The sequence below is a fragment of the Phaseolus vulgaris genome, chromosome 1 (genome assembly GCF_051622355.1).
Source record: "Phaseolus vulgaris cultivar YP4 chromosome 1, ASM5162235v1, whole genome shotgun sequence".
Lineage (NCBI taxonomy): Eukaryota > Viridiplantae > Streptophyta > Magnoliopsida > Fabales > Fabaceae > Phaseolus > Phaseolus vulgaris.
This window is the reverse complement of record NC_143498.1, coordinates 36,245,771-36,269,960: the sequence shown is the minus strand read 5'-3', so window position 1 is coordinate 36,269,960 and position 24,190 is coordinate 36,245,771. Positions and strand designations below refer to the sequence as shown.

General features: G+C 34.2%; 1 protein-coding gene and 3 pseudogenes across 1 annotated transcript; all 4 read right to left on the bottom strand.

Annotated features, from left to right (window-relative positions):
- Positions 1–496: 496 nt before the first annotated feature.
- Positions 497–22,794, bottom strand: LOC137815845 (calcium-dependent protein kinase 15-like; annotated as a pseudogene).
- On the bottom strand, positions 1,815–7,374 carry LOC137816141 (uncharacterized; annotated as a pseudogene).
- On the bottom strand, positions 7,685–8,765 carry LOC150029603 (uncharacterized). Its single transcript, XM_090301383.1, has 3 exons — positions 8,374–8,765; positions 8,185–8,290; positions 7,685–8,098 (listed from the first exon to the last, which is right to left on the bottom strand). The coding sequence occupies exons 1-3, from the start codon at positions 8,763–8,765 to the stop codon at positions 7,685–7,687; spliced, it is 912 nt and encodes a 303-aa protein (XP_090157509.1).
- Positions 8,920–11,880, bottom strand: LOC150029602 (uncharacterized; annotated as a pseudogene).
- Positions 22,795–24,190: the final 1,396 nt, after the last annotated feature.

Below are 24,190 nucleotides of genomic sequence, written 5' to 3'. Positions count from 1 at the left end.
GTGCACGTTGTGAACAAATACTGAAAGAGTTGGGAACATTCAAAAAGAGAAAAATGAGATGGCACTGCCATTGTCAGAATACAATATTGTTAATTGCAACCAAACATGTTGATGCATAAAGTGATTGTCATCAGATAATGGACCAAGGTTGGAATAAACCACTTTCCTTGCAGCATGTAAACTTTCATGTAAAAAAAACGTATAATCTTATTGAGATATCAACATTTTTGTGTGAATTTTATAGTTTAGTGTCCAAAAAAAATTCAAAGAGGGGACTCAAATAGAATCTCAGTGAAAATAAAAATAAAAAAAAAACAAAAATGAAATAGGAAGTTGACTAACGGTCATGTGAAACAATGTAAATCGAACATTCTAAACTAAAGCTTTACATGTCAATGAGTAATACAAACTTTTGGAAGTACTTCTCAGAGGTATAAACCTTTCCCCAAAGGGGGATCTTGGAAACCAGACACTCAGACTGGTTAAATGGTGTGATTTAGAATAACTTGATTTGTTGGATTCCACTTTTCATCATTGCAGAGAATTCTTCATAGTTGATTTTATCATCATGTGAAACCACAACATTTTAGTATTATTTATGGAACTAGAATATAAACTTATAGTAATTCAATAGAAAATGCACTTACATGATCTGTATCCACTTCAAAGATAATTTTATCAACTTCAAATATGATTTCCTTGATTGTGGCATCGTCACCCATACCATATTCTTTCATGGCTAATTCCAGTTCATCTCTTGTAATATACCTACAATGAAATCAAATGGAGACTAGAGAATAAGATATGTCATTGCTCATGACATCTCTATCCAAGTTATACTCAATAGTTAATGATTTGTAAATGAGGTTGCTTGCCACTGTGCATTGTTTAGTATTAAAAACTATAACAAGATCCATGACACTTAGTTGACAAGCATGGCATTAACAGTGAAGTATTGAACTCAATAGTTGAAAGGTTCGTATGGATGGTATAATGCAAAGTAAAAAAAAATTGGGGGGAAAAACTTGGATGGAAAAGAAATAAAGATAATGAAGGGCTTACTCATTGTTGTCTTTATCAAAATGCCTTGAAGAGTTGGTAATCTCTTTTTAACTTGTGTCTATTCATTGTAGTTATGATGACTATGTAGTCAATTGAACCATTTCCATCTACATCAACCTACAGTTTTGAACAAAGAAATATAAGTTTGAAAATCCTTAAAGAAAATATATAGAGATGACAAAAGAAATTCTTACAACATCCATAAGCTGTTTCACTTCAGCCTCTATAAGCTTTGAGTCAAATCTATGAAATCCTGCCTTTAGTTCTTCATAGGTGATTGTAGCACTCTTGTTAGTGTTCATATTTGTAAACATTGCCTTCAAACCTTGAATCTCTTCTACAGACATATTCTCAGCAATGACCTAAAAGAATATTTGTAGTCCAATGATTTTTTTGAAATGGAAACCAACACTAAAAAGTCATACATATTGGTCTAATTCATAACAAGTACACTAACATGAAAATTTTCATATCTCAATGTTGTAACTATTATTTAACAGACATTTTTAAGAAAATATGGTTTAAAATTAACCTTGATAATTTTTAACAATCCATAGACAAGAGATACCTACACTAAAAAAAAAAATTATTTTTAGTGAGGGTTATATTTGGCATTACCGACAGTTTTAACCCCCGTTAAGTGCGTTACCTGCGGTTTGCTTTTCCTCTGGAAGAACCAGCGTCACTAACTGATTATCGACGGTTTCTAAGAACCCCTGGAAAATAATATTACCGGCGGTTTTGAACCCCCGTTATGTCCGACGGTTTGACAAACCTCTGCTATTTCTGACAGTTTCGAAACCTCCGCTATTTCTGGCTGTTTGAAAACCCCCACTAAATTCAAACCTGGAATTGATAAAAAGGGAGAAGCAGGTGAAAGATGAAACCTTTATTGAATTCTGCACTTTCTCCACTCTCATATTTTGAAATTCCAATTTTACCCGTCAAAATAAATTATCCCTGTATCCTAAATTCCCAAACGTTTGAAGTTAAACTTTTTTTTCTAAAACTATAATCCAAAATGTAAAATATGTATAATTTAAAATCTATATTTTGTATTTTGCATCATACAAAATACATATTTCTACTTGAAATTGTAAATGTATATTTTTAAATAGAAACAATTTTGGAATGTATTTTTTGAAACCTGAAATATATTTATTCCCAGTGTTAATATAAGGTTAATTATAAATCTAAATAAAATCATATTTAATCTTAAAATTTACTTATAGTTGTTTTTTAATATTTAAAAGTTAAAAAGACATAGAAAATTACTTTAAATGTTAGAAAAAAAAAATAATTCAAGTTTTTAAAAAAATATATCTAATAATACATTTAAAATTTACAGCACAAAACACATTTTACTCCAAATCAGTGCCCTGAGACAGTTTCGTTCCCTGATTTGTTCATTCTTCAAATTCCCAGCATTCAAAATCGCAATTGCAAAGCGTAATTCCAATAGCTTAGGAGCTCTAACGCCATTCAAATATAAAAAAAAAAATAAATAGGAACAATTCCAAAAAAAACCTTGAAGTTCTTTATATAACTGCATTTCACCTTCAAGAAATTTTTATCCCATTTTTCTCTCAAGTGAATCTGCAAAATGGAAGAGAAAGTAAAATACCATTTTTCTCTTCCATTGAATCAAAACAGAATCCATAGATAACTAAAATCTATGAAATCTTAAGTGAATAATAAAACAATTCCTACTACATTCTTCGGCTATGATTGTTGATGTTGATCATTTGTTTCGTCATTAGGAACACTTCCTTGATCAAATGCCTAATATATAAAAATAGTTATAATAAGTAGCATTCCAATTACAATATAAAAAATATATTAATTTAATAAAGATTATCGGTGATGCATGAAACATAGCAAAATCATGAGACAACTCTCCAAAATAGTTTTGCACAAAAAAAGTCATCATTACCTTCATTTCATTGACTTGTAATGTCAATATAGAAACCTAGTTTATAACACAAAATGGATAAAATTAATAACTTGCCATCAAAATACTATTGTCAAATCAAATCGGTCAACACCATAGTAAAAATTAAAATATAATAATGTACAATTGAGTTGATTAATAAAAGGTAATATGTAAATGTTAGCAACAAAAACAAAGAAAAGCAATATGATGTTACTCTGATTAAACTAAGTGGTTACAAACTAGTTCCAGCACTAAACACTATTTCATCATTTAGGCCAATATCCAAAATCACCACTTCCTAAAAAATCAGAACTTACCATTAATAGGCTTTATTTCGTGATTGTATCTAGTATACTTATGTCATGCCATAACACCACACTAATTAATACCCTATAAATAAATATTAAAAGAAAATATTCTGTACAAATAAATATTAAGAAAAAAAAATATACTCAGTGACGCATAAAGCTAGTAAACAAATCAGATGTGTAGTTGCTTTGTGCCATCTTGGTTGCTGACAAACCACTAAGTCCTTTGGAGATTGCATGCGTGAAAAGTGATGAAAATGACCATGAATTATCGTCAGCCCAAGTCAAGTGTATTTAGGTCTTAGGTTTATTAAGTTTTTGATAGAATTATATTGACATTTTTCTTAGTTTTTTGGAAAATATATTATACACTGTTTTGGACAAACTGTTTATCAACATTTAAAACCGTGCCAAGTTCACAAAGTTGTTAACCTAATTCTTTCTTTTTAGCAGGTCAATCACTACAACAATGCTTCCATCCACTATTAAAACTACATTCATTCATTAGTGAGGGACTCCAACAATACTCTTTTCTGAGTATCAAAACTTTTAGTTTTCCCTAATTCCTACTCACCAACTCTATCCCTATGGCCAACTCCAAAAACTGAACAAGTCTTTAATATGCCTCAAATACAAGTCTCTAATATGATATTTCAATCAAGTTTTCTCATCTTTTAAAAGAGGTTAGTGCCTAGCTTAATATTAAGAATGAAGACGAGGGAACTAGTGTGTAAATATACAACAGAAAAAAAATGTTGCCACATTTCCACTATTGCACTTTACATCCCAAATGAAAAAATATGACCAAAAGTAATAAATAATGAACCTGATTTTGTAAATCTGTATTGGAAGATGTCCCACTATACGAATGAGCATTGCAGCCAAATACTTTAGATGGACAAGGACCCAAACCTAAACCCCTAACTCGTCCACAATGTTCTTGACTTCCGAAAACATAAGCTAAGGAATCAATTGTTGATATTTCTTTAGATATGAATGGTGATGAAGTTAATTCATATGCTTGAATTTTTTTTCCTACAAAGAACACAAGAAGAAATAAATTAAACTTACATTAAGTGTGATTGACAATTATAAACTTTATCAGAATTAAGCTTACACCAATTTCCTTCGCTTCATCACTCACAAATGCTCCATTAGCATGCTTATGTGTTGCTATCTATATATCTCCTCTACTAACCTTGTGGCCACACTCTTTTTCCTATTAAAATGAAGAAAAATTATATGACACATTCTAAGAGAGATTAAAACATAAATTTGACATGAACATATGTATTATTGTCACCATTTAATCTCTTTTCCTTGCAATGGTCTTAGATCCACCCGTGTGAGCAATGATTTGCTTTGTCCTAATCTCTTTATTTTTTAGAGCATTTTCCTAATCATCAACATGTAAAAATTAATAATCTGAATGTAAATGCCTAAAAAATGTTTTAGTTATACCTTCGTTTTTGAATTTAGACGGTAATCCACAAACGAAGCCCAATGATCTCTATTTATTCCTTCTGGAGCCATTGCAATCAATTCATCTCTAATACGTGTTCCATCATTCCTTTGTTGCCACAATTCTTGTCGGTGGTCTCTCCATTTTGTGTTAAGTGATTTAAGGATATGATTTATATGAACATCAGAATGGATATCAAATTTAGCCTTCAAAACAATCAACAAATAAAATTAACAATAATTACAACATATTTAATTTTAAAAAAATAATTATAGTATAACTTTAGACATAAATTACCTGAATAGTGTTTTTAAGTATATCTTCTTTATAAACTTTAGGAATCTTCCTCCAACTAGAATAACTAATAGGAAAGGCATTATGGTTTCTTGTAATACTACCTAAGAACCTATTCAATAATGCTCCACCATCTGCAATAGGTTGACCCTCATTATTCCATTTCACAAGAATCCTTTCATTAGGACGTACATGCCAAACATCATTGGTTCTTAGTGTTGAACCAAGTGGTGTTCAAGCTTTGAAGAATCCAAACCCTTTCAAGGATGTTGAAGCCTTGGTTGTGCTTGGTGTTGCTGTGCTGGTTTAGTATAGTTCTGGGTAGTTTGAGTTTTGTAATCCACCCCTTGATCAAATCTAAAGCATAAAGCATCTCAATCTTTGTGAAAATAAAATGTTTTCAAACTAAGTTAAAACAACTGATTGTTTTGTCGAAACAACCGATTGTTTATACTTAGGTGTTTTGAGAAAAAGATTGAAAACTGTTTTTCAAATGGTTGAACTGTTAAGAACCAAAACAACCGATTGATTCGAGGAAACAACCAATTGTTTGTTTTGGGACCATAACAGAAAAACTGTTTTATCTTTGACTGAGCTTTAAATGATTTAACTGCTTACGCTCCAGTCATTAAATGCCTTGACTAATCTTTTAATGCAATTTAAGAGTTTGTTATGATTTGATAACAAACTACATCTTTGAATAAGTTCAGAAAAATAGATTTGAAAAAAAATCTTTGACAAGTTTTTGCTAAGAGTTTTTAAGTTTTAAAAAGAGCTGAGATTGCTGAAAGTTTGTGATTGATCAAAGTTTGTGGAATAGGATTCTGCTTGTATTGATTCCAGATTATCTTCTGTAACAAGTGTAATCCTTGTACTCTGTGAAACAAGTTTCGTTTCTTTGTTTGCTAAGATTGGCTGCGTGTTCTTGAGGGAATCAAGATCAGCAATCTTGGTGTTGGTGTGTTGGCCAAGGAGAGTGTGTTTCTAGAGGTGTTCAAGGTCATTCTCTTGGTTGTTGTGTAAGTGATCAAGGTGTGATTGGTTAGTGGATTTCCTCAGGGTTTCTGAGAAGACTGGATGTAGCTCTGGTGTTGGAGTGAACCAGTATAAACATCTGTGTGCAATCTCTCTATCCCTAACTCTTTAAATTCAGTTTTATTTGTTGTTTGCTGGTATAAACAACCGATTGTTTTTCTGGTTGTGCTGATTTTGTTTGCTATTTTTGGTAAACTGAATTTCTTATCAATAGTTTCCTGAGCTAAATTCATTCTTGTTTTAAAAGTTTACGAAAATCCTCTTTAAACAATTCACCCCCCCTCTAGTTTAAAGTCATCCATTCTAACACTTAGCTATTTTTTGTTTCTCTTTCCTTGCTCATCTGTGAAATATAAAAACATTTATGTTTAAGGGATATAAGACTAAACGGAAAAAATAATACTACATAACTATATATAACATTGTATGATTTTAACAAATTGATAGTGGCTTTATACAAATTTCCATTTTGAACTTGATATATAGTGACTTACCAATGATATCAACGAGCCATGCTCTTTTGCGGGCTGTAGGCCTTTGTTGATGTGCTTGCATCTTAGCTTCCTTGTTTTCTTCCTCTTTATTATCTGAATATACATATGATATACCAGGTATTGTTGGTACAGGTACATGTACATATTGATGTGGTGGATGAGAATCAAATTGAGGTGTTATTGGCAGTTGAACAATGAATGTAGGAGCAAAGTTAGTATGACTTTTTGAACATATCCTAACTTTCAAGGTTCCTGAAAATAAATCAACTCAATGAAAAAAAACAATTAATGATGTGATTATTAATAAATTTGAAAAAGAAGTGAAGGTAAATTACTTGGCTGAGATGCGGTTGTAGGTGGAAGGGGAACACATTTAATACTTGGTTGAGGTGCAGATGGAGGTGGATGGGGAAATGGAGATGGAATACCTTTAGGATTACTTGTTTCAAGTCCTGCATCAATCACAAAATTACAAATGAATCAATATATTGAAGAATGTAATTTATAGATAACAAATAAATTGTATGAAAGTTTAGACATTTAACCAGGTTTATAAGGGTGAGTATTATGCCTTGAAGGATGACTACTCACTTGATTTTCTGACTTAGACTTACTTGAGTTTACAAATTTCATCTTCAAGATTCCTAACAATCAATAAAACTCTTGAAGATGTAACATTATGTATTAATGAAAATTAAAACTCAATTTTAAATTGAGCATATTACCTGGATGAGATGGAGGATAAGTTGCAGATGAACTATTCTTGTTGGTTGGTATTTTCTTCATCTTCAGGTGGTCTACAAACAATAAGATAAACACATAAATTTATGCAATAGGATAATAATTACATAAATTCAAAGTTATAGGATAATAAATTAAAATGAAATAGTAAAAAAAACCTTGTTAGTTGTATATTTTCTTCCACATATAGAAATAATGTTTCTACGTTTTGTTGTTCAAATGGCTCAGATTCATGAAAATTGTCAACATCATCTTCAACCATGTTATACAAGTCTCTAGGATTTAAATGTACAGGTATGCACCAATTTTTATCAAATTCATCTTCTACATAATATACCATTTGAGCTTTTGATGCCTAGATGTATGGCTCGTCATCATCGTTATCACCAGTGTGGATCAAGTGTGAAAAATTTAGTAATGTAAATCCATACTCATCACTCATAATCCCTTTAGATGTATTAGTCCACATACATTTGAATAAAACAATTGAGAATCGACCATGGTAGTTTATCTCAATTATGTCTATCAATCGACCATAATACGCTACACCTCCAAACCGCATTTGAGTATCACTACTACTTGCATAACTCCTTGTCCCAAATGTACCAAACACTCCACTGTTTTGTGTTTTAAGCCAAAGGTCACGCTCCAATATACGAAATTTGAACCCATTAACATTGTAGGCACTATACCGCTTAGCACAATCAATCGGACCCATAGCTAAGAATTTTAAATCATCTGAATGGATACCAATTGATTCATTCCTTACCTAAAATAAAAAAATATCATATGAAATGTAATATAAATATATAAATATATATATGAATCAAATATTATTGGTGTAAATATACATACACGACGTGAAAACCACTCTGCAAATTCTCCATGAACCCTCTTGTCTATCACAGAGGATGATCGTGTGCGACTTATTAGTTGTCTTCGTAGAGTATCTCTAAATTCCCTATATTAAACATATAAAATATATAAGTTAATACGGAAGAGAAAATCAATTATAAAAAAAAACACTATGGTTCATAAACTTACTGCAGAAATGGGTCAACTATGATGCAGTTAGTTAACACATGACGATGTACTTGCAACTTTTCCTTTGTAGATAGAGTGAAATAAGTAAAACCCCCAACTGGTTTTCCGACTGGCGGGAACAATGTATTTTCATTAGAAGGCACAATAGCAGGCTCATCATTAACACGATGCAATCGATTGAATACAGTCTCAATTCCATCTAAATATCTCGAACAAAAAGTTAAAGCCTCTTCAGCCATGTATCCTCCAGCTATTGACCCTTCTGCTTGTGCTTTATTACGAACATAAGACTTTAATTTTCTTAGATACCTCTCAATGGGATACATCCATCGATATTGGACGGGTCCTCCAAGCTTGGCATCTTCTACTAGATGCACAACTAAATGAACCATGACTGTAAAAAAAGAAGGAGGAAATAACATCTCCATGTGACACAATGTGAGGACCACTATACTTTGTAGCTCGTCAAGTTCATCTATTTTTAAAACATTATTACACAATTTTCTAAAAAACAAACATAAATCAATCAAAACAGAGCAAACTTCCTTAGGAAGTGTATTTCTCATTGCCAAAGGTAGAAACTGCTCCATCAAAATATGAGTCATGACTTTTCAATCCTCCAAGCTTACGTTGTTTGACATCAATGCATCTGCTAATGTTACTAGAGTAACCATCTGGAACAATTATGTTCTTCAAAGTTTTGAGAAAGAAATCTTTATTTACATTTGTCAGTGTATATATAGCAGGGAGATATCTACCATAAGCTGTAAATCCTTTCGTTCCTTTAGATTGTATTTACATTTATTTGAACTATTATTCAACAATGTAAACACCACATTATCACATACATTTTTTTCAATGTGCATAACATCCAAATTGTGGGGCAATAAGTTGTCTACCCAATAAGGATGTTAAAAAAATATACTCTTTTTTCGCCATTGTTGAGTGTCTAACTTTGCATGATTAACTCCCCGCTGTCTTTTTGCCCGCTCTTCAAGTATTGGTTCTTTCCCGAATTCAACATTAAGATTCTGAGCTTGTTGTAAGACATCATATCCTGAGATTGCCAAAGGTGGACTTTTGTCTTTAATAGTTCCATCAAATCTCATGCGAGCTAGTCTAAATTTATGCCTTCCATCTAACCAACAACGATGACTCATGAAACAAAGTTTAACACCGTTAAGAAGCTTCCTAGGAATGGTGTCAAAATTACACCTAGGACATGCCAACCCAGTATGTGTGTTCCATCCAGATAGTGTTCCAAGACCTGGAAAATCACTAATAGTCCACAATATGATTGCATGCATATCAAACACTTCATTTCCATATGAATCAAAAGTTTTCACGCCAGTGTTCCATAACTCTTTCAACTCTTCTATTAATGGCAGTAAATATACATCAATATTATTTCCTGGAGCTCGCTTTCCAGGAATGATCATAGAGCGAATGAATGAACTTTGTTTCATACACATCCAAGGAGGAAGGTTGTACGATATGAGTACAACTGGCCAAATACTGTGACTAGTGCTTAAATTTCCATATGGATTAAACCCATCAGTAGCCAAACCAAGTCGCACATTTTGAGGGTCTGAGGAAAACTCAGGATGTTTAAAGTCAAATGACTTCCATGCTTCAGAATCTCTTGGATGCCTTAAGATGCCTTCATTTGTACTTCCCGATGCATGCCATCGCATATGCTCGACTATTTTAGAAGGCATAAACATCCTCTATAAGCGTGGCTTCAAAGGGAAATACCTTTTGCAGGAATCTTTTTTCGTTTGTTACCTATAGCACAAGCAATTGTACCTTTTTTTTTGCCTTCCATCTAGATGTTTTACATTTCTTGCAAAAATCCTTATTTGCGTCTTCTCCTAAGTACAACATGCAATCATTCGGACAAGCATCAATTTTGGTGTAACGAAGACCAAGCTTATTAATGGTTTTCTTCACCTCATAGAATGAGTGCGGAATTTTAGCATGTTCAAAGGCATCTGCTAACAACTCTAGTATCATGGACATTGCATTGTCACTTATTTTGCATAGACATTTGATGTGGTACAACTTGATCAAGAAAGAAAGTTTAGAATATTTATCACACCCTTCATATAGACTCTCTTGACCATCTTGCATTAACTCAAAAAACTCTTCAATATCATCATTCACAGTATGGCTTGAAAGTGCACTCGTTTCCCTATCATTCACCATGTCATTGCTATATTGATGATGCCCAAATGCCTCGTTAACCATATCACACATCAGATTATTACAACAATTCTTTCATTATCTTCTTGCGACATTACATGTGCTTCATTTGTCACATTTACTCTTGTTCTCTCCCCATGTAGAAGCCAGACTCTATATCCTCTTGGAAAAGGTTTAACAATCAAGTGGTCATACACTACTTCACGACACTCCCATTTGTTAAAGTTGCACTTCTGACATGGGCATATTATCTTCCCCCTCACACCATTATTAGCAAATGCAAAGTCCAAAAACTTATCCAAGTCTTCCATGTATTTCAGTGTATTTCTTGGCCTGTCTATCCAAGATTTATCCAATGAAATGAGGTATGCTAAAACAACGATTGATACATCATTTAACTATTTCAATAAAAATATATTAAATGATCTTAATTCTTTATTAACACAAAACCAAACATGTGAGGATGATTTTTCTGTCATGTTAGATAACAAAGGATGAAGATGCTATAAAGAAAGTTATCAAATAATATATCCTTTTTATATAATAGTACAAATATAAAGATATATTCTAAACTTAAAAAAGTATATTCTAAATCAGTTTTTGAATTAATCCACATAAAAAAATTGTTTTGATGTCACTTGAATTTTTAAACATATAATATGTACCATCTCAACCAAATCAACATGTCAATCAAGAAATAAATACAGATAAATCAATACTCCGTTAGTACATGTATGCCCTCGTTATGTAAAAATTAAATTTTTATTTAATTACGGTGTAAGATAAATTTGTTGAGTTTTATATAATAATAATTTTTAAAGTATGTCCAAAGGTATCTTCTTGAAAGTCCAGTAGTTAGGAAAACTAGTAAAAATCTTCGATATTACAGCTTTAGAAACTAGTTGATTAATACTATTTTGGGCCAAAACTAACAATCTAATCATAATAATAGTAATAGCAACAACAACACAAAAATTGCACACACATTGTTCTAAGTTAGTTAATTAGGTGAATAGTTTATGTTCTTCTTTTCTTTTCAACCTTATTCTAAGTACATCATACTTTTTCTAAGGCCAAAAGTTGTAGATTAAAATAGGGTGCAACAGAGACAGAAAAAGTAGAAAAAAAAAAACAGAATGCATTAGTGAAAAATTAGGACATGTTTTCTGCATAATTATACAGCGGTTGCACAAACTCCTTTCACACAAGGTTTATCAACATCTATCTAGACCTCCTTCACTTCTACATACCAAAAACCTTTCCAAAAACACTTGACAGTAGCATCACCTGCAGGTCCAGTACCATTTGGGTGCTGAAAAAGTCATCTACTAGTACCATTTGGAATCCATGGATGGATGGTTCAAGGAATTGTTCTTTAATCTTAATAGTAATAATAAAATTCTCTAGCCAGAGTTTAGGAGTTTTGTCAATTTGCTAGGTAGTACAACTTGGTCCATTGGAACCGTTGGATATAAGTTGACTTGAAATCATAATATACTATCAAGCTCTTGAAAAAGTGTTAGCTCACAGTGGTTGCTCAACTTCTTTTTCCCAAAGCTATGGTTGAGAATTTCTCTAGGTTTCCTTAGACCATAGTTCTCATGCTAAATAGTATTGTGTGGTGTTCAATGAGAACACCACATTTGCTCACCAATAGCTTCGTCAACTAATGGTAACTTCTAAGAAACTTAAATTGAAAAACCACTAGTCATAAGATCTAAATACAATACAAAACAAAAAAAAATTCAAAATAAGTTAATATGAGAAAACAATTTGACTTGGAATGAGACACAAGTATCATAGGGCCCAAGCAGAAATTGTTCACAGTTTTCACTTTGTAAAGCTAAAGAAGGGGATGAAAGTAGTGACGGAGTGCAGGAGACAGAACCGTGTAGTAACTTACGAAAAAAAGTATCCCTATATTCCACTACACAAAACAGTTTCCCTCCATAAGAGAAGTAAGAACTGAAACAACTTACGGAATATGAATGCAATTCCCACATTTATATCTTTAAAAACAAAATGCATACATTTTTAAAAAATATTGAGAACAATTCTAAGAAAAACAAAGCTCGGAGATGAAGAACAAGTCATCAAACCAACAAACTAAAAATCATTACAATGAGAGAAGAGCGTACCTGAGACTAATCAGAGACAGTGTTCCAAGAGATCCTTGAGCAGAAACCCGAGGCACGAACATGCAAAACGCATTGCAGCTTTAAAAATGAGAAATGGAGAAGATGAATACCAAATATAACAAAAGCAAAGTGAGAAACTAATCTTCAATTCAGAGGGAAAAACGGATAAGTTGAAGATGACTTTTGTTCCTGCCGCTTTGACTTCACACCTTCGCACGTCTCTACGAGCTTCGCTTCACGAAAAACAGTATCCCTATATTCCACTACACAAAACAGTTTCCCTCCATAAGAGAAGTAAGAACTGAAACAACTTACGGAATATGAATGCAATGCCCACATTTATATCCTTAAAAACAAAATGCATACATTTTAAAAAAATATTGAGAACAATTCTAAGAAAAACAAAGCTCGGAGATGAAGAACACGTCATCAAACCAAAAAACAAAAAATCATTACAATCAGAGACGAGCGTACTTGAGACGAATCAGAGACAATGTTCCAAGAGATCCTTGAGCAGAAACCCGAGGCACGAACGTGCAAAACGCATTGCAGCTTTAAAAATGAGAAATGGAGAAGATGAATACCAAATATAACAAAAGCAAAGTGAGAAATTAACCTTCAATTCAGAGGGAAAAACGGATAAGTTGAAGATGACTTTTGTTTCTGCCGCTTTGACTTGGACACCTTCGCACGTCTCTACGAGCTTCGCTTCACGAAAAACAGTATCCCTATATTCCACTACACAAAACAGTTTCCCTCCATAAGAGAAGTAAGAACTGAAACAACTTACGGAATATGAATGCAATGCCCACATTTATATCCTTAAAAACAAAATGCATACATTTTAAAAACTATTGAGAACAATTCTAAGAAAAACAAAACTCGAAGATGAAGAACACGTCATCAAACCAAAAAACTAAAAATCATTACAATGAGAGAAGAGCGTACCTGAGACTAATTAGAGACAGTGTTCCAAGAGATCCTTGAGCAGAAACCTGAGGCACGAACGTGAAAAACGCATTGCAGCTTTAAAAATGACAAATGGAGAAGATGAATACCAAATATAACAAAAGCAAAGTGAGAAATTGACCTTCAATTCAGAAGGAAAAACGGATAAGTTGAAGATGACTTTTGTTCCTACCGCTTTGACTTGGACACCTTCGCACGTTTCTACGAGCTTCGCTTCACCAAAAACAGTATCCCTATATTCCACTACACAAAACAGTTTCCCTCCATAACAGAAGTAAGAACTGAAATAACTTACGGAATATGAATGCAATGCCCACATTTATATCCTTAAAAACAAAATGCATACATTTTAAAAAAATATTGAGAACAATTCTAAGAAAAACAAAGCTCGGAGATGAAGAACACGTCATCAAACCAAAAAACTAAAAATCATTACAATGAGAGAAGAGCGTACCTGAGACTAATTAGAGACAGTGTTCCAAGAGATCCTTGAGTAGAAACCTGAGGCACGAACATGAAAAACGCATTATTATAAATGAGAAATGGAGAAGATGAATACCAAATATAACAAAAGCAAAGTGAGAAATTATGATAGAAGGATACCTTGTAGGAGTAGCACGAGTCAACAAAATTGAATTATTTGAGAAGGTATTATGACTCGGTTTATCATGTACTTCATTTGTTTTTTCATTTTCTCTTTTAGTTTCTTTGGGATTGGTCCTATATGCAGGGCTATTTGGTAAAGAAACCCCGGGCATGAAGTCTATTTGGTGTTCAATCCCTCTTAGAGGTGGTAAGCCCTTAGGAGGATCTTGAAACATATCTTCATATTCTTTTACCAAATTGTCCAAACATGTGGGACTATCCTTAGCCGACTCACATTCAATAGTCCTAGGAATAGCTAAAAAAATAGGCTTTTGAGTAACTATTACCTTTTTAACTTGTTGTGTGGACATGAGAAGGCTTCTCTTGGAATTTTTTATATCATTTTCTTTCTCTCTCTTTTCTCTCATTTTAACTTGGTCCTCATGAACTTCCTTTGGAGAGAGAGACTTAAGAATGACTTTGTGCCCATGGAAATTAAAAGACATTTTGTTGGTAAAGCCATCATGAAAAACTTTTCTATCAAATTGCCATGGACTACCTAAAAGAATATGTGTGGCTTCCATTGGGACAACATCACACAAGACCTCATCTTTATATTTACCAATAGAAAATGTAATGAGGACTTGCTTGTTAACAACAATCTCACCTACCTCACTTAACCATTGTAATTTGTAGGGCTTGGCATGAGAGATGGTAGATAATCCAAGCTTGTCTACCACTCTTGTGCTTGCCACATTAGCACAACTCCCCCCGTCTACAATCAAAGAGCATACCCTATCATTAATAAGACACCTTGAATGGAAAATATTTTCTCTTTGACTTTCATCAAAAGGTTTTAAAACTTGTCCAAGCATGCGTCTTATTACCAATAGGTCACCCTCATGTGGGCTTTCACTCTCACTCTCACTTGGGGATCTAGAAGGTGAGGAATGTCTAGAAGATTCGGACTCATGCTCACTACCCTCTACCCTATCATGCATATACATATTATGTTTAGAAGGGAAATTAGAAGCAATATGTCCATAGCTTAAGCATTTAAAACACTTCTTACTAGACGATTTAGTTGGTGATTTAGGCCTAGAAGTGTAAGTGGAAGGCTTAGAATCTCTAGATTTGAAAGTAGAGTCTTTAGAAGGGATATTTGAAAAAGAGCTATTTTTATTTTTCCAAGAAGAGTGGTAGTAGCTATCTTTAGAAGAATTTTTGAAAGCATTTTTCCTTTCAAGTTGATTTTCAATTTTACTAGCAAGGTGAACTACATTTTGCAATGAAGAATATTCTTGTAGCTCTACCACATCTTGAATGTCCCTTCGAAGGCCACTCACAAACCTAGCTATCTTAGCTTCCTCACTCTCATCCATATGAACTCTTATTAAAAGCGTGTCTAGTTGTTTAAAGTAATCATCCACACTTAGCGTGCCTTGATGAAACCGTTGGAGTTTCAACAATAGGTCTTTCCTAAAGTGTGGGGGTACGAACCTAGCGCGTAAACAAGCTTTTAAATCATCCCAAGAGACCACGGGCGGTCTCTTGTGTAGGTCAATGTCCATGAGATATTGATGCCACCATTGCATGGCATAGTCTAAGAATTCTAAAGATGCTAATCTAACCCTATGCTCGTCTCTAACCCCATTTACATCAAATATTTGCTCAACCTTAGCCTCCCACCCTAAGTACACATTAGGATCACTTTCACCACTAAAGCTAGGAAGTTTTACATTAGGTGAATAAGGGCCAGCCACATGTTGGCGCCTCTCTTCATGGTGATGGTTCCTTGGCCGTGCATTGTCTTCATAATATCCATGAGAATAATGAGAATTCCTTGAAGAATGCCGAAGAGGAGGATGATGTCTTCTCTCCTGGTTTTGATGGACTTCTTCACGGCTTAACTGCAAGCTTTGGAGTCTTGCCTCCATTTGTCTTATCACATCAAGATATTGAACATTTGATTGTCTAGCATTCTTTAAATCTTCAAAAAGAGCTGCCTTTTGAGGTGAGCAAGGTTTGGAGGATTCTCCACTAGAAAAATTAGCCATGATCAAAAAGTACAAAGAACAGAAACAAACAATTAAAGAAACTTCTTAGCAAAATAAAGTGAGATGTAGGTTGCTGGAAAATGCCAAAAGAAAATACTCAAACCACTCCAAGAAAGTGTTCTGTCCTCAACCAAGCCTTTCTTGTGGATTGGAGGAGCTTCAAATGAAGAATGTCAAAGCAAATCACACTCACTTAAGAACAAGTCTCCACAAAACTTAGAAGAACAAAAAGACAAGCAAGAAAAGGTATAAGCAAGAAAGGCTAAACCAAAACAGAAAGCAATATATGACAAACTGGAAAAGAATATGAATGAAAGACAAGCAAGAAAAAATAAGGAACTCAATGAAAAAGAAGGCACACAAAAGATACCTAAAGAAAAGAACTAGAGTAGATCAAGAAAACAAAAACAAGCTACTGGAAAATATTTTTTATGCAAATTGTGCTTGATGTTCACTGATTTAACTGGAATCATATAGAGCGAACTGGATTTCGAAATTTAAACCACAGAAACTTCAAGATGTTAACTCAATAATGGCACTGGAATTACTGAAAAACAGTAAGCCAATTAATTGAGATAAATTTTTCAAAATCGCTGCCAGATTATCGTATTTTTTTCGGCAGAATTGTACACTTTTTGTATTTTATTTATCATTTTTTGTGTACTTTGAATTTTTTAGTAATTCTTTTTTCTATGCTTTTATAACACTTTGAAGAACACAAATCCATAATTTCATAATTTTCTAGAGAGTAAATCAATTGCAATAAGGAAAACAGTGAGCACGTTTTCAGAAAACAGAGGAATCCTAATAGGAATGAAAAACAGAATTATGAACTAGCAAAGACATAATGGAAAATGATGTATATGAACTTGTATAGGTCAAGAATACAAGTATGAACTCAATTCTAAAACAGAAAATGTACAAAGGATCAAATCTCAAACTCAGAAAATTATATGACACCAAAGCAAGAAACAAAAAATTCAAGAAAAGAACTACAAAAAGTGATGACAATTATGGAAAAACAAGACTAAGACAAAAACTTGTATGGATTCAAAAAGGAAAATACTCAAACATATGATAGGCATCATAAAGAAAACAGCAATAAAACTCAAATTAAGCCTAAAAACAGAATTACTAATCACAAAACAGAATCAAAGTGTCCAGCAACTCAAAATTTTTTTGCACATAACCATAGCTCTAGATACCACATGATATGAGTTGAATTGAACATAGACACTTTAAAACTCTTGAATACAACTTGATATGAGAAAGATAACAACAATTTCAGGATCAAAGAGTGCTTAAAACAAAGGAAACGAAATTACATTAGCCAAACAACAAGCTGAAAACAGAAATGGAATCAAAGGAAGCTTAAGGAGTCATCAATGGAGACATAGCCTTCCAAAATGATGATCACAACTCAATAAGAGTGCTATCTCCTTGTCAATAACCATGTAACAAGATACAAAACATAATTGAAAACAGAAACACCAAGAACCAAACAGAAATTGAAGAACAATCTAAGAAACACAAAATCAAACGGTGAAAAGGATGAAGAACACTAAAACAAACCAAACTACCGATTGAAATTGCAAGAGATGAAAGAATGAACACTTATTGGATGAAGCTTGCTGGATTTGAGAATTTGGAACTGCATCACGCCACTTGGAGTCTTGTTCCAAGATAAGTGAAAGGTTGCCGCCACTTGAAGCTCTCCATTGGCACACAAGATAAGACAAAGGAAGAAGGAGACAACAAAACTCACAATTTCTCTCTAAACTTGAGTATAGTTTCTTTACTTCTAATTTCCAATTCTGAATTTTACAAAGGCAAGCACCTTATTTATAGCCTAAGAGGTGCTGAAAAATAGGTGGGAAAATTCAAATCAAACTCATTTGAAATTCCCACAAAAAATAAGTCACATGGGAGGTGTCACCTTTTTCTACTATGACACCTCCTAAAAACTACACCTACACCCCCCTACTAAGTCACATGGACAATGTGACTCTCTCTAATCCATTCACACCTATTTATTTAATATCCACACCTCCTACAAGAGTCATTCAAATGATGCTTTTTTATTTAATGCTTGGCCTTGCCCCTCATGGTTTGGACTTGGGCTTCTTGGGCTTGGGCCTTCTTCGGCTTGGGCTTTGGGCTTGGGCCTCATCTCTTGCAAAGACTAATAAGAAGAACATTAAATGCTTTGGCCCTTGTCCATTTCTTCTATTGATAACATCTTTTTTATTCTCATCAAATTCACCTCCAATTCAAAGGGAAAAACGGATAAGTTGAAGATGACTTTTGTTCCTGCCGCTTTGACTTGGACACCTTCGCATGTCTCTACGAGCTTCGCTTCACGAAAAACAGTATCCCTATATTCCACTACACAAAATAGTTTCCCTCCATAAGAGAAGTAAGAACTGAAACAACTTACGGAATATGAATGCAATGCCCACATTTATATCCTTAAAAACAAAATGCATACATTTTTTAAAAATATTGAGAACAATTCTAAGAAAAACAAAGCTCGAAGATGCAGAACACGTCATCAAACCAAAAAACTAAAAATCATTACAATGAGAGAAGAGCGTACCTGAGACTAATCAGAGACAGTGTTCCAAGAGATCCTTGAGCAAAAACCTGAGGCACGAACGTGAAAAACGCATTGCAGCTTTAAAAATGAGAAATGGAGAAGATGAATACCAAATATAACAAAAGCAAAGTGAGAAATTAACCTTCAATTCAGAGGGAAAAACGGATAAGTTGAAGATGACTTTTGTTCCTGCCGCTTTGACTTGGACATCTTCGCACGTCTCTACGAGCTTCGCTTCACCAAAAACAATATCCCTATATTCCACTGCACAAAACAGTTTTCCTCCATAAGAGAAGTAAGAACTGAAACAACTTACGGAATATGAATGCAATGCCCACATTTATATCCTTAAAAACAAAATGCATACATTTTTAAAAAATATTGAGAACAATTCTAAGAAAAACAAAGCTCGGAGATGAAGAACACGTCATCAAACCAAAAAACTAAAAATCATTATAATGAGAGAAGAGCGTACCTGAGACTAATCAGAGACAATGTTCCAAGAGATCCTTGTGCAGAAACCTGAGGCACGAACATGAAAAACGCATTGCAGCTTTAAAAATGAGAAATGGAGAAGATGAATACCAAATATAACAAAAGCAAAGTGAGAAATTAACCTTCAATTTAGAGGGGAAAACGGATAAGTTGAGGATGACTTTTGTTCCTGCCGCTTTGACTTGGACACCTTCGCACGTCTCTACGAGCTTCGCTTCACGAAAAACAATATCCCTATATTCCACTACACAAAACAGTTTCCCTCCATAAGAGAAGTAAGAACTGAAACAACTTACGGAATATGAATGCAATGCCCACATTTATATCCTTAAAAACAAAATGCATACATTTTTAAAAAATATTGAGAACAATTCTAAGAAAAACAAAGCTCGGAGATGAAGAACACGTCATCAAACCAAAAATCTAAAAATCATTATAATGAGAGAAGAGCGTACCTGAGACTAATCAGAGATCGTGTTCCAAGAGATCCTTGTGCAGAAACCTGAGGCACGAACATGAAAAATGCATTGCAGCTTTAAAAATGAGAAATGGAGAAGATGAATACCAAATATAACAAAAGCATAGTGAGAATTTAACCTTCAATTTAGAGGGGAAAACGGATAAGTTGAAGATGACTTTTGTTCCTGCCGCTTTGACTTGGACACCTTCGCACGTCTCTACGAGCTTCGCTTCACCAAAAACAATATCCCTATATTCCACTACACAAAACAGTTTCCCTCCATAAGAGAAGTAAGAACTAATGTGAATGCAATGCCCACATTTATATCCTTAAAAACAAAATGCATACATTTTTTAAAAATATTGAGAACAATTCTAAGAAAAACAAAGCTCGGAGATGAAGAACACGTCATCAAACCAAAAAACTAAAAATCATTACAATGAGAGAATAGCGTACCTGAAACTAATCAGAGATAGTGTTCCAAGAGATCCTTGAGCAGAAACCCGAGGCACGAACGTGCAAAACGCATTGCAGCTTTAAAAATGAGAAATGGAGAAGATCAATACCAAATATAACAAAAGCAAAGTGAGAAAGTAACCTTCAATTCAGAGGGAAAAACGGATAAGTTGAAGATGACTTTTGTTCCTGCCGCTTTGACTTGGACACCTTCGCACGTCTCTACGAGCTTCGCTTCACGAACGCCTTCGCTTCTATTCCAACGTTGTTCTTCCTCCGCTGCTAACACCTGAAACAGAGAGACAAATGGGCGCCCTCGCGGCTGTTTGCGCTCCAACGCTCAAGTCAGCTATGGCAGAAAACACCGTGACACTTCCCATCGCAGAACACCACTAGCTCAGTGCTCAGAGAAATGCGTAAATGAATCGTAACTGAAATCTCTCAAAACTGAGTTAACTTAAACGTACCTTGTTCTGTTTACCATAAGCCTTATATACCTTCCTTGTGTTCTTGTCCACGTGTCAGCCTGAGACTTGCGTATTCTATGGGCGCTCCTTAGTAGAATTGTTCCCAGTCTTAGGGCCTTCTTAGTGTGTAAGGTTGCCTCGCTGGAGTGCAACTCGCGCGGGGATGACTGCTTGGATGCCAACTCGTGCGCCAAAGCTCCGAGTCATTCGCCCTGGAGTACCTCGCCTTCCTCACGTGCCATGCATGCAGATCACCCTCTGGGACGTGACCTTCTCATGGGTCGTCTCTGTCCCAGTGGATTTCCAGCGGTGGTGCGTACTGTCGCGTCCCTATACCTCATGCACGGATCCCTCGTGAGTTGGGTCTCTCCCTGCTGGAACTGGGGGTGTGGCCTGAAAACCACCTCTCTTTATCTATTATTATTGTGTGGGGTGCTGAGGCCCGAGGCCTCCACACCCCTACCGTGTCGCCTCCTGCACAGTCTTCCCTACCGTGGGTATCAAGATGGGACACCCTTCTGGCATAGGTGCATTCGTGGTGTTAAACCTGGGCGGCACCCGAGGCCGGTCAACGCCCGAGGTTGGTCAATGCCCGAGGTCGTGGACCTTCAAGAAACTCCCTCTCTTGCATTGCAGTACTTCAAGTGGATTCCCTGCTCTGGGTCCCACCATGTTGACTTTGGTCAACGCCCGAGGACCGTACGGTACAACTTTCTAGGGAAAAATCACAGTGAGAAATGAAGCTTCAGAGGGAAGAACAGAGAGGTGGAAGATGATTTTCTAGGGCTGAAACGTGAGAGAGCTGAACTGAATTTCTATGACCGAGGGATCTGTAAAAATGTGAGAGGTTAAAGGGTTGAACGTTCGAAGATTGAAGAATGTGTAAAAATGAGAAGTGTGCCACCAACAAAATACGGAAAATGAAAAATAAAGAAAAACAAAACTTTGATAAAAGTATAGGAACTTATCAGAAGTTTAAAAAACCTCATTATATATATGTACTAGTGGAGGTTCTTATAACCTCTTCTAAAAAACTTCTACTAAAATTAATTTTTTTTAGTGCTAGTATGCTATCAAGAAATAAAGCATTAAAGACTTCGGTCACTCTTCATGTAGATTGTGAATGGACATATCTTGAGGGCAAGTTTCTTTAGTTTATTCATTGCTTCTTCATTTTGGAAAGGACTGCACTGTCTATTGGCTTGTCTGGAGCATTTCCATCTTTAATCCATGGGTGCTCTAATCTTGTGGAGTTGTTTAGTGATGGTAGCACCAATGACACGAGAGTAGAAAGCTGCAATGTAAATAGTGACTATAGTCTAACATTACATTATAGTAAATTGTCAATGAAAAAGTTGACAAGTCTAACATTACATTATAGTAAACTTCTAATGATAGAAACAATACCATAGATTCATCTTCAGACAACGTTGTAGGGTACCCGGCCAGTCGAGTCTTGAAATAATCTACCAGCTGGTCCAACACAACCCGTTCCATAAAAGGGCTTACCTATAATGTATAAATAGAATCAACTTTTCACATCAAAGAGTTACTCTCTTAAGAATAATCTTCATTCGGACAAAAAAATAAAACTAACACTACAAGAAAATCATCATGAAATGAAAACTAATTTTTAGATACTAAAATAATTAGTTACAATAATAACTAAATTAGAGACCATTTTAAAAACTAAAAAAAAAAAATTTAAATTAGTTTTTATTATTGTTAAATATTTTTTAAATTGATATCTAATTAACAATCAATATTTTTCTACTAAATTTAGAAAGTATATCTAAAAAGATCTAAAACATAGCCCAAATGCATATAAGGAAGCATATCTAAAAGAGCTTCCCTTTCCTTCCCAAAATATACCTGCACAAAGGTTGAAATAAGGAATTAATGATCAAATTCACTAAATAACCTTAAACAAGAGTAGGTTTAGTATCAATACACGAAAAACTTGAACTGATAACTTTCCGTTCCTTTGAGCTATCATTCTTTTATCTTGATATTACGGATCTTCAGTATCTAAAGCTTCCTAGAACAGTTCTATCAACAAGGTTAAATTTGAATGTAAGCAAAATACTGGGAAAAACAACAGTAAAAGTCCAACTTATACCTCAACTATATTAGGCGATCATTGGAATTATTTTCATCAACAAAACCATAGTTTATATAAGTAACTTTGAGTTAGGTTGTGGGCCACACCTGAAAATGAGCAACTACAAATATTATAACCTAGTTCCTACACAGAACAAAAAGGTCCTCACACCATATGCTTATTCCAATTAGATGCAATAAAATGAAGTAAAATACCAAACAACAATTGGGTCCCCATCTTTATATGGGCGATCAACTGCAAGCTCAACAAACAGTTAACATTGCCTTGTAGTTACTTTGGTAGGACAGTAAAGGAGGTCCTAGGGGAACATACGATCAAGAGCAAACTCAAGATATTCATTATTTAATATTGACTCTGCTAAGATGAGTCGACAAATTACTTACATGGGCACCTCCTTTCTAACTAATCTAAATATACAATTTAGAGATGGAGGTTGAAAGGCAAAAAGAATAAACTAGTTAGCCTGATTGATCAAGGCAAACAGAGATTAAGAAAAAGAATAAGCAACGTACATTACTAAGAAGAATTCAAAGGTATAAATATTATTTAAGATAAAACATTATGACATAGGTCTAATTCATCTAACGATTTATAATGGGAAAAGGCGTAATTGTTGTTGAAAATTAGTAGAATATTATAGAAGTGAGAGAATAATCATAGGTAGAGTGTTAAATGGTAGGGTACAAAAACTTGGACATACAAATGTTTTACTTTATCTAGTTTTGGAAATGCAACAACAGAAGTAAATAAAATCATTGGAAGTTTCATGAAAATGTGAAACGAATCTGCAATGGTGATCATGGGAGATATGTCCAAACTTTATACAGATATTCTAGCTTGGGAAAATGAAGAAAATGATGTATAGCCAGGACTAGTGAACCCCACGATGCCTGACCAAATTCATTAGGTGAAATGGTACTCTTCATTATTGTTACTTATTCCATGCTCAGATGACATTGTTTGATATGTATGGCCTATTTAAGTTTTAGGGTAAAACACTAATTGTTGTTGAAAATGAACAATTCATAAACAAGATTATGAATACTATCATAACTACCAAAGACCAAACCACAATAAGCAATAAACTGATGCAACTACAGAAAAACATCTACCACATAGCAAATAAAAATTAGAAAAGCTCTAGACACTAATAGAAAAATGACATTTTATGACGGTTAAAACATACCTTTTTATGACGGTTTTAGACCCGTTATAGATGCAGGCAACATAAAAAGTCTATATTTTTTATGTCATATTTAAAAAAATCATC